Source organism: Ischnura elegans, chromosome 7, assembly GCF_921293095.1.
Source record: "Ischnura elegans chromosome 7, ioIscEleg1.1, whole genome shotgun sequence".
NCBI classification, from domain to species: domain Eukaryota; kingdom Metazoa; phylum Arthropoda; class Insecta; order Odonata; family Coenagrionidae; genus Ischnura; species Ischnura elegans.
The window spans coordinates 15,779,585-15,792,106 of NC_060252.1; the positions used below are offsets into that span (position 1 = coordinate 15,779,585).

General features: G+C 38.3%; 1 protein-coding gene across 2 annotated transcripts in view; it reads left to right on the forward strand.

Annotated features, from left to right (window-relative positions):
* LOC124162749 overlaps positions 1-11,805 on the forward strand; it is a 45,597-nt gene extending 33,792 nt beyond the window's left edge. For both annotated transcript variants that reach the window (XM_046539383.1, XM_046539384.1), the window contains exons 5-6: positions 2,701-2,871; positions 11,286-11,805. In XM_046539383.1, coding sequence (XP_046395339.1) covers positions 2,701-2,871; positions 11,286-11,354 — 240 coding nt within the window. In that variant the 3' untranslated portion in view covers positions 11,355-11,805. The remainder of the gene's footprint in view (positions 1-2,700; positions 2,872-11,285) is intronic.
* The last annotated feature ends 717 nt before the right edge of the window (positions 11,806-12,522 follow it).

A 12,522-nucleotide genomic window follows, 5' to 3' on the forward strand; every position in this document is an offset into this window, starting at 1 on the left:
TATTATTTTCTCCCATTCAGCTAGGGGGACTACGCTCAGTTTCATCGATAATAATAATAATAATAATAAGTTTATTAGTCCAGCGATCAAATATATGATATAGGACAGGTCAAACATGTTACAGTTTAATTAACAAAATTACAAGAATGAGAAGAAAAAACAGTAAAAAAATATTATAATCGGTCATTAATGAGATCATTTTACTGTGTAGTACATTTTATGTAGTCAAATTTCCATGATTCTGGTCTTAAATATAGAAGAACTGTTAATGCATTTCAATTCATTGGGCAATGCATTGTACAGTTTAAGACCCATTAAGTTAGGGCCATATGATGCAGTTGCAGTGCGTACATATGGTACATGTAGGTCATTGGAGCTTCTGGTAAAGTGATTGTGTACAGCACTGTTTTTATTAAATTGGTTCAAATTATTATGAGTGTCAATACACAATGTACATACAATATGTGACAATACACAAGTACAATAACACATGTAAAATATAGACACAAAGAAAAGGTAGAAGGCCTAGCTTTCTAAAAATTGGTTTGCTAGGGGCAAGATAATGAGAATTTGCTCATAATAAATTTGCAATTCAAATTACAAAAAATATACGTACTAAACTATCCAGATGTTATTAAATAAACTTATAAGAGTAAGCTATTTCTCATGGTAATAGTCCATAAAATACCACACATAAATTCGTTGGAAAAGAAACTTCTCTCGGGTTTTAAATTATTTTAACTGCAAGAAAGAAATTTTGATAGTTATTGTCAAACATTAGGCCTGAAACAGGTTACCCTTTTTGAGTACATGCCAGAAATGTTGAGGCCAATTTATCTCTCGATGGCATGCATTATATTTCTTAATTGGAATTTAACTTACATCGCGGCCATTTTAATGAAAAATAAGTCTTTCTCAACCGCAGCCGCCACAATGAGTTAGTGAGGTGGCCACGTACGATACTTCGTTTCAGTGCTATCCTATTTGCTGAAGGCCCGTAAGATGGGCCCGGAAACCCATATATGAGACCATGGACGCAGTTCTCTCTCCTTCCTTCACGTTCTCCAGCAGTGGCGCAGCGAGGGGGTGTTTTTGGGGGTTAAACTCCCCCCCCCCCTCAGAGCTCAGAGAAATTTTTAAGTTTCATCCATTTTACTTAATTGAATTTATATTACTAATATAACAGTATAAGGATTAATAAAATATCCCTCAGAAAGCCGTAGGACTCAGCATTTTGAACCGTTTATCTTAAAATTCCGCAATTTATTAATCACTCACCTACCGTTTATCCTGGTGGGTATTCCATACCCCCACACACACCGGTATTAGTTGCACCTAAATCCTCCCCCAGCCTTAATTCCTAGCTGCGCCCCTGTTCTCCAGGTAGTTTAAGTATCTCAGCCGATGACTTTATAGGAAATTCAAATTTGCTATCAATTAGGAACATTGGATTTTGACAAAAAGTAATGGATACTCATATTTTTATAGTATTTATTGCCCACTCAGCGATATTTATCACGTTGGCTGGTTTTGAATATATAAACGCGCTTGTGGCTTAATACACTCGAGCGTGCGAATGTCAAACATCCAGGATAGAGAGGCAATTCCTTCCCATGAACCACGTCTCACTTCGAAGATATTGGTTGGGAGTGTTGGAAGGCTTCACCAGGGTTTCGAGCTCGGGACCCTTCCATCAGAAGCCAAGCGTGCTGACCACTAACCGACCACCCTCCCCTTTCAATATGCAATAAAGAATTTATGTATTTATGCGATGAAAATTTATAAGACATAAATAAACTGAGACCATCAAATTTAATCTCATTTAATACGTTGCGGTAAAAAAATAAATATGACTTTGATGATTACTTATTGTTTTTGTCTTCGCCACATTTTTTTAATTAAAACTATTATTTTGATATTTATCTTAACCTTATGAATTCATATAAACAAAATAGCTGATCAAGCGTTTTGTTTGATGATTACCAATTGTTTCTGTCTTGGTCACACTTTTTTAAATTAAACCTATTATTTTGATATTTATCTTAACCTTACGAATTCATATAACCAAAATAGCTGATCAAGCGTTTTGTTTAGAGCCATGGAAGTTTAGTATGAAAGAAAAGACGGTTTCAACGTACGAAAATGCGAGGTGCTCGTATCGGGCGTCAAGCGGCACAAATACCACATAAAGTATGAGAATTCTTGTGGCGGGGTTGACGTTATAAACAATATTCCCCGCTTGACAGAATCGCATCAATGTAAGCCCTCCGATTGCCTACCATTGTATCTGTCTGCTGCGCTGGTAATTTGAGGGGCTGAGAAACCAATAGGGTACAAGTGATTTTCTTTCTAGACAGAGTTTGTTACAGAAATTGGTAAAAGAAATATACAAAAACTTAGTGGCCAATGGATGCGAGTGAGTCTCTATTCTGCGCTGACATTGAGTGGAAAATCAAATACACTACTATATATCTAGTTGACTTCGTTTTGTTTTCTTTACCTGATTTCTGTAACTAACTATGTTTAGGAATTATATTCACTTGTTCCCCTTGGCTTCTCACCCCTCTCATTTGGAATTATCGTTACCTCGTCGCAGCAAACCCGTCGCGCCGGTGTGTGTACAGGTTAACTCTCATCGCTTGCTGAGAAATAATATTTGCTCATCCCTTTCTTCATGCCCGTGTCCACACGGCGCCAAAGACGGAGCAGGCGTCGGACGACGTGGACGGCGGAGCGGGCAACGAGACGATGACCACGACGACGGAGCCGGCCCCGCGGAGGATTAGCAGCGGCGAACTGATGAGCATCTTCCGGAGGAACGTGTTCGGATTGGGCAGGCTCTTCGGCCGCGAGTTTTGGAACGCCATTCAGGTGACTAGAGCATCGGATCCGCCCACAGGGACATAAGTCTGATTGCTATCGCAGCGGTTTTTACACGTCATTTTTAGAGGAAAAACACGTGAAAAATATCCCGTATTAGAGTAAATATTTCATTCGTGTGTACATAACCTAAGAAATTCCCAGTAAGAAAGTTGAATAAAATATCCTCTGACTCCCAACCGCGTTGTAGATGGCTCGATGCCGACGTTTCGACGGCTGACTCTGCTGATGTCTTCAGGAACTGCCGTGAGTGCCAATCTGAGGAGCCAACCGGGTAAGCTGACGTTTCGACATCTTACTTCCGTGTCGTCCTCAAGGACTGAGTACCTGGTTGCCACGGTGAGCCGCAGCGAAGTCGGCAGTCGAAACGTCGGCAGAGACCCAACCCGGTTGGAAGCCCGAATGTTTCATCCATCATTCATTCACACTATTCCAATCGTAAGGTCACCATTACGCAGCGCTCTATTGCTCCCTTCCCGCATTCCCATCTAGTTCCTTCAGTTCCCTTTTTTCTTCTTTATCTCTTCCGAGTACGCATCTCTCGATGTCCATGTAGGCTTCTGCGGAGGTTTTGACTGTGAGCAGTGATTCTTCCGGGTTTCCTTCCGCACTTATCCATTTTCTGGGAAATATTTTGCCAACGTTCTAGCTGGCTTCCTCAGGTGCACTGAAGTGAACGTTGGAGAAGCATTTTCCATAAAAATGGATAAACGCGAAAGTAAACCCAGAAGAATCACTGCATGCTCATCTCTTGGTCTTCCTCGGGGACTTTTCCTTCATGTTTTTGTATTCCAATACTTAGATTTCTGTTCCACAGCCCTCCACCTCTCCCTTCCATATTTTCATCACTTCCTTTATATTCTTCTTCCTCGCGTCCTTCTTTACCTGACCCAAGTTCTTTATCTCTTGGTCTTCCTCTGGGGACTTCTTTAATTTTTCCCTCCATTGCATTTAATTGTTGTCTGATGACATGGCCTAACCACCGATTCCTTCTTAGGCGTATGGTGCTCCACAACTCTCCTATTCTTCTCCTATTATTCAACCCACCTCCTCGTTTCTCCATCTATCCGTCCATTTCACCTTCACAACCCTCCGCCAGCACCAGGTTTAAAATGTCTACCATCCTCAGCGTGTCCAACGATCCGTGTTTCTAATCTACAGCGTTCTATTGTCCGCACGAATTTTTTCACCTATACTGATTTTGTCTACATTATAACGCTCATCGAACTGAGTTGCGGCCCTTTTGTCATAAATTTAGGGGTGTTCCATCTATTGTATAAGGATATCCAGATGTATCTAAATTTCAATAAAATCAATGATAGGATTAAAAAGATACTTAACTACGTAAAGTAACACAGCAGAATTTTCAATAACTCACCAAAATAACATGAGTATTCATACTGTCACCTGCACAAAATGTTATTGTCGCTATGTTTGGCGCAAGTCAACGGGTGCAAAATTCATGGCGTGGAAAGTCATGGTAGATTGGGACTCATTGACGCAAACGGCCGCCAGGGCAGCTCCACTAGCACTATATAGTAATATAAACAAGTAATATAAACAAGAGCGCCCAAGTTGACAGCACAGAGGCAAAAATCTGAGGCTATCATCGAAACAACGTCATCACTATAATATAGATACGAAAAGGTCAGCAAATGAAATACTAATAAGTAGATTTTACCACAATATTGGCACTTCTTTTCGTTCGTGAGGATTAACCTTAATGAGAATAAAATTAGCAATCTAAATAAGCAAAATTTAAACATATGTTATCGCAAGAATCAGCCAATCAGATCCAACAATATCACACGACCTATTTTTTGCCATTTCAATAGCATTCGTCGCTTGCGCATATGTCGATAATCGTTCCAGTTTATATTAACTCTGAGCTTATATCACTAGGATTTTGTTTCAACTAGAATAGCTCCTGCATCTCAAATGCATAACGAACTTCAATTTTGATTCTCCATTTTTCGGGTTACACCGCATCCAGATTTACCGTATACAACAGTTTCGTCAGTGATCCTCCAGGCGAAACTGATGTCTACGAAAAATATGGACGTGGCGTAGTCGTGAAAGTGGAGAATCATCAATCAATCCGCAGAAATCTGAGGAGGAAATCTTCAAATTTCTCTTAAAATAGGAAATGGTTTTTTCTAATAAATCGGCTTGACTAGCTGACGAAACATTCCCAGTTATTTATTTATTGAGCGAAGATAAAAACAAAGTACACGGTCATATATATTTAGAGATACCTTGGTAACTAGTCACTTAAAAATGCATTGAAGTAGCAAGCGTACCTACGCTGCAATCCCGAGGATGTTAAAAGGGTTGCGGCCATTTCAGGATCACACCCAACAGTCCCTGTCTGGTGAATTTAGTCTGTAGTCCTGCTTTCGTGAGGAACAAAGTACATAATTGCGTTTGAATGTCAATCGAGGGCCCGAATCATCCTTAGTAGCAATCTCTCTTACAATATTCTTCCCCTTCCTCCTCACCCGTTGAAGTCAAATGCATCAGTTAATTAAGTACGCGATATTAAAATTCCATTCTTTCTCCGTTTCGCAACTACCTCAGCCAATAAAACTTCCAAACCTGATAACATGTGAGCTGTACCGCAAACTAAGGAGGAAATATTTGAGTATCTAAATAGTTGTTATTCTATTGGATTATCGAATGGTCATCAAGTAGTTTTACCTGATCATCATTGGTCAACAATCCTAAGATTAGTTTGACGCAGCTCTCCACTCAATTCTCCTATCAGGTAATCTTTTCACACCTGCCTATTTCTTCTATTTCACATCCTTCTTTACCTATTCCATACTTTTTGTTCGAGGTCTTCCCTTTCCGTTCTTGCCATCTACTTGTCCGTCGACGATTTAGTTTTTGTTAAAAAGCCTAAATGCTCAATGCAAGAATTGTTCCATTTTATATTTTTTTAAATCCCGAGAAAGTGAAGATAATGGAGGGATTTGGATGAAAAAATTCACGTACACGAATTGGATCTGCTTTCCATTGATTTGATTCCTGGAGCGCAAATTTAAGAATTTTAACTTTACGTTAAAAAATTGCAACGATACCCCCTCTATTAAATAATATGCCAAAAACACAAGGACAATATTTTGAAATCATGATACCCTTAATGTCTAATAAAAGGTTAAATTTATGACCAGGGCATTCTTGCATACATTTTTTTAAATTTCTTTTCCACTGCGTGCGATATACTCGCGTGCAATCCTTTCTTATTCTTGGAAGAATAATTGTAGTAAACCTTTTTGCTACACTCATGCTTTCTACAAGTTCAGAGTTAATGGATCAACTTTATGACGGAATGGTTTTTAAATTTATGTTGTTTCATTATGCATAAAAAGCATGTGACACGCTTGCATACCCTATTTTTATGATTCATGCCCATCAGGGCCAAAGCACTGTCTTAGGCAGCGGAATGAATGATACATGCTTGGTGAGACGACCAACCTCTTCCCGTAATTGCACATATAACAGTGGTAGTGTCAACATGCCGCTGAGTACATGTTGGAAATAAGAACGCTCGCACTCTGCCACAAGCCCTATAGGTGACTCTCACGGTACCGTCAGGGGCGGATTAAGGTCTTTGTGGGGAGGGTCATAACTTTTCGTGGAGCCTTGGTGCAATGCAATACCTTTCAGTGATAATAAGTCTGAAGCCTTCTATGAGTAGGCAAGTGGCTTTTAGTTATTCATCAATTCTTTTTAAACATTGTTAAGTTGGTGAAATAAAAACTTCAACTAGAGAGCGACCGTACAGATGACCATATTTTCGATTTCTCCAGAAGTTACGGGACGCCCCCTTCTGTTCCGTACGCATCTGCATCGACATATTACCCCGCAAGCCGCCCAAAAAAGCGTGTGGCAGGGGCTGTTAGGACACCAACCGTTTAATTATGAGAAGTAAATTCTCAAACAAAATTACGACTAGCATTTATTAAAAATCCTTTATGGCTCGGTGGAAAAACGTATTCCCATATCTATCCGTTCGTCCAAATATCTCTCTTAATTTATCGCTTCTGTCGGGCCTAGAAATTTATTGGGGTTATAAGAATATTTATAAGTATAGAAGAAGAATTATAGATGAAGACGGAGGTAGAAAAGGCGACCGAAAATCGGAAATGAAATAAGATCAAAATCTATCCTCAAAAGATAACTTCATGAGAAAAATGATGAGAGAAAACGGCTCAAACACTTTCAATACCCGCGCAATGATGTCTTGGTGATGAACCCCCATACCACGTAGTCACGGCGATTGCATGAAAATGTTGCGCAACCGATTCTGGTTTGTTTCCCAAGGTGCTCTCGTTGACCACTCAAGCGATAGATGCTTCCAGCCAGGAGCAAGCTCCACAACAACTCGTTGTCCTAGTGCGCTTCTCTGCCAGTCACCACTGGCAACAGCAAACTACGAAGCCTAAGAGTGCTTGAGATGTACAACATGGTGGGCTGAAAAGTGACTTTTTTGGGATCAAATTTTCTCTTGGCGGAAAATTAGCCGAGTGATACAATGGTCTCCGATATGAGTTGTTTTTTTTCAAAATGAGGCATGATCCATAGAAAATAAGGCTTTTTCGATAATGACCAATTACGAACACATCTTTCAGCGTTATATTAATAAAATTTAAAGATTATTGAAAGACTTAGTAGGCTTCTCGATGTATGCGACTAATTAGTTACTATCGAGTACATGTAACCCGCGCGCCATCAAAAATGTCTAGCGCCACTTCACATTTTTTTGCTATTTGAAAGCCGAATTCGCGGCATATTGAATGTTTTTTTCTTCATAAATTTATGCCTTATTGATGTCTTAATGACATTTTGGAGTGAATCAATTCCCATAAGTGTCCAAAAAAATTCAATTTTGAACGTATCACTGTTTTTGTTATGGAAACATGTTCCAGTCCGCTGATCTGGGGATTGTTTTCAAGAGCGCACTTCTCTGTAGTGCATCGTAAAATTTATTTACGATAGCTGAATCGCATACTTAGAGATTATTTGGTTTTTTAGTTGAAGATGTGGTGCATTTAGTGAAACGGCGATAATTGTGACAATCGGGTCCTAGGGGAAAAGCGGCAGCGTGTTTTACTTAAAGGTGATGGAATGCTCCTGTAAAGGTGTCATCAAAATTCAGGCTCTTCTGCCCTAGTGTACAAGAGTGTCTATTATAGTTTTTAGTGCCACTCGAAAGACTTAACTTCGGATGAGATTATGATATGCCTACACTCAAACAACCAGGGCAGTTCTACTTGCACCATGGAATTCCAATTTCGCGATTGGAGCGAGAGCTTGTAACTTCGATATTCTTTCCGTTGACTAGTTTCCACCCTTTGCGAAGGAGAATTATACAGATTTTAGAGAAACCCGCTGAAAAGTATTCCATTTGCTAACCTTTTTTTCTCATTTCACATGGTAATATTGAAATTTTATATTAGTTAACGCACAAAAATGTGATTTAGTTCCAGATAATTACATAAAATACCATTTTTCCATTATCTTTTAAGTAATGAAATTTTCGTCAACGTCATAATTGCTATAAAAAGCGGTAAAATGGGTGATACCAGAAAACAACGAACTCACGAGTGTGTATAATTGCGTTTTGAGGCCTGAAGACGGTGGCAGACTCACTTTTCGTTCCAGAAGTATAGACTCGATTTTGAACGCTTATAAAAACCATACCCTTAAAGTTATTTTCATGATATTAGTATCATTAATTTTTTGTTATATTGCGCTTTGATTAATATGCCTGAAACTTATCTGCCACAAATTAAATATAGATAATAGTGAATAAACTAAAAAAGTGCCTATTGGTTTCATACATCTCCCGCCATTAAAACAATTGTTATTTTATTTTTTATGAAACAATATTTTCTAAGCAACGGTTGCCCGCACAAGGTGAATTTTGTCATTGTTGTCATTGGCTAGTCCTCCGTATATTCGTACATTCTTCATCAATTGTTCACCAATATGCGTTGATTTTATAACGATTTTAATTTTTTTACAATGAGCGCGAGGTGATGAGCGCCTTCTATGTCAACCGATTTAGATATATTTTTTTTGTTTTTTTTTCTGTACAAATTGCAACTTTTCCGCCCCTTTACAACTTCGAAATAAAAATATGAGTTTTTTCGGCCCACCCTAATACATAAATACGATGAAGCCAATTTTGTTTCTTTTTTTAAGCATTTTAAAACTTTTAAGCAAGAATTCTACAAGAAGAAATAATTCCAGTAGGGAAAAAATAAAATTTGTTTTATTGACAAGAAATGTGCGCCGAAAATAAAATTTCGACGGCGGCGTCCGGGCATTGGGCATACAACGCGAGCCGGCGTCCACAGTGATGCCCATGAAAAATTGAGATTCAAGAACTACAAAGTGTAAATTGGCATTAAGAGAAAAAGTTGCCACACGGTATCAACGTTACAAAGTTTTATTTTTTCCGAATCGATTCATATCTTCTTTCAAAATGTTGCATCGAGTTTAAGAAATTCGACAAGAATAACTATAAATGGTATAATTTATTTTTTTCTGTTTCAGTTGTCATATTTTTAGGACGTGAAACTTTTGTTATGCACTTCGGCGCTATAACTACAGGGCAATAGCCATATGCCCATTTTTCATCGAGTGCACAAAAACTACACAAAATAAATTTATCTAATTTCTTCTTGGTATCGCATTTTCAATTTCACTTCATCTATTATGTAAAATAGAATTTCAATACAATGAAAAGGAAAAATGAGTAATTTGGGTACGTATCACATCTCATTTGAACTCACGTGATCGTGAGTTCGAATCCTACTAGGGTGGGTTTTGCACAATTTGCAGGATTTGTTTTATGTGATTGCCCATCAATTGAAATGCAATGGAGAACTAAATGATCATAATGACGCTTGTAAAATGAAATACAATACAAGAATGGCTGACTTTATAAATCGTTAACGATACAGTTGTTGTTGACTACAGGTAACCCTTAGCACAAATTCTACTGTTGACTGTTCCTCATTTTTTACAGTAAATTTCTTGCTTAAGGGGTGTATTCAATCATTTCGGTGGAAATAGAGGCAAAGCAATTACCGAGATATATCAAAGAAATGTGAAAATTACTGGATATACCGTTACCGGCTGGTCAAATATAACTTTGTAGATAGTCGAGGGTAAAGCTATCCCCAAACTAAGCCACAGGGATGTGAATTTATCAATTTCACATTATGGGGGGCCAGATGCTTTTCCTGGTCCACCTCGTTCTTCAAAGGGTTTGTATGGGAGTGGCCAAGGGTTTCACCCAGGATTTAAAACGGGGATTCCTTGACCCCACTGTAGCCACTAGGCTACAACTCACCCAGACAGATTATATCAGTATAATTAATAGTAGAGGGCGCAACATTGTGGAAATCCTTTATCGTAGGAATAGATGAAACAAAAACTTGGCTATTTCCACATGGTATTTAATGTGACCGACCATGGTTTTTTACAGCGTAGCATTATCAAGGTGAGGAGTTACAGGTAAGTTGACCAGTATGTAAAGCAAAGAAAGTGGGGGGTGGGTTGGGAAATTTCTGGCGCCGTTGGTTAGGGGAGGGGGGAGGGAGCTGGGTTCGGTGCTAGGTTAGGTGTCACTGAGGGTGGGGTGGGTGGAGGGCTGGATGAGTGAGAGGGAAAATAGAGGAAGGGGGAGCGGGAAGGGTAAAGGTGGTCGTTAACCCACCTCACCCACAGTGATGCCTAACCTAGCACCGAACCCAACCCCCCTTTCTTTGCTATATATACTGGTCAACTTACCTGTAACTCCTCACCTTGATAATGCTGCGCTGTAACAAAACCATGGTCGGTCACAATAAAATACCATGTGGAAATAGCCAAGTTTTCATTTCATCTATTCCTTGGATTATATCAGATTTATAAAAAAGTGTCATGTGTGAATTTCTGTATGCCATCATATATTCATTCCTTCCTTAAAAATTTCATTCGCCTTTTTGTAACTGCAGTTTTACAAATCTAGGACAAGTAAGTACAGCAATGATTTGTGCAAACAAGTTTTAATGAAATCCTAATTTGAAATATTTGAGCGAAATTAATCAACCTTTGATCAAGTTGAAAAAGGTTCTCATTTCATTCAAAAGCTCCATCCCAAATCATTGTGTATGTTGAAGGAACAACTGTACATTAACAACAAATGTGCAAGAACCACTTTAAAATATTATTTGAATTGAGGGAAAACTAAGAAATCCTAATCATAGGTTGCTATTGAAAGTTCATTTTTTTCTACAAACTTCACTTGAGAAGTAAATGCTCTTACAATACTTCTCTCAAAAAACAGATAATTTGCCTTGTGAAGAATATATTAAATGTTTTCAACTGTTTACTTTCTAAACTTACAGCAGTCGAACAAGAATATACAGATGTACTCCAGGGAGTGGCAAGACGCGATAAGGCCGTTTGTGCAGTGACAAGTGCCCTTCTGCACCATGCAAATGTGGACAATGCAGGAAGGACATCAACTGGACCACTGATGATGAGTGACCAAAGAAATCTGCCAAAAGTGCTGGTGCTCAACTTATACCTCACCATGAGAAAGCATGGACATGACAAGCCACAATGATTATACAGTATGCATATGACAATGGGTACTTCAATGAGCAGAACTGACTCTTGTGAAGAAATGCAGAAGTTGATGACTCAAGTGAAGCAATTCAAAAGTTGATAGAAAGAGATGCTCTCAGAATAGGGAAGTTAAGGATAAATCCTCTGTACTTCAGGATTACCTCTAATTAGAGTACATATGAAGGACAAGAGGAGCAAACAAAAATTTCCAATTGACAGAAATAATATTTGTGGCCCATGAAAACCCGGCAGATTGTATTAATTTTATCTCAATAAAATATATTTTTTAATACTCTATTATGATGCTTACCATATAATAAAGAAGACATTTCATGGATAACCGTCACCTCTAAAATGCTTGTATGCATCAGATGTGATAGGAATTACCACAGTGTATAAATTTAACTATTTTATGCAGGAGAGGTAAAGAAAAATTATTATGATAAGCTACAAATGAGGGTATTATGTCTTACTTAGTTGGACTTTAAAACTATGTCTTCCCTAACTTCCCTAAGTTAGAAGTGTCTGTAAGTTAAGATGGTTCACAGAAATTTCTCTGTAACACGTTGACAAATTTAATTTTTTGCTGCTAGTTAATAGAGCTGATTAAACATTATGCTTGATTGTTTCTATCATTTCCCGTGAGGCTGAGTATATTAGCATTATGTAACTACAATTCTCAATATTACAAGTGTCTTCATGTCTCACACTTCCTGCATGAGAAAAAAAATATTGGCATTCTATGCTCTGAACTGTATTCTCAAATCCCAGAATGAGTTGAGATAACATAAAATAAGACTGTATAAGGTACTAACTCTACCTTTAGTTCTTTATGGTTGCCAAAGCAAGAGCACAATGAAACAAGACTTGAACAAACTATCTATTGTGATGACTGAAACAGCAATTGTTTCTCCACACTTTTTATTCTTTCTCGACCGGTTTCAATGCTTATGCATCATTATCAAGAGCTGTCTATCCTAAGTGTGGAAAAATCCTATTGCTGTTTCAATTATC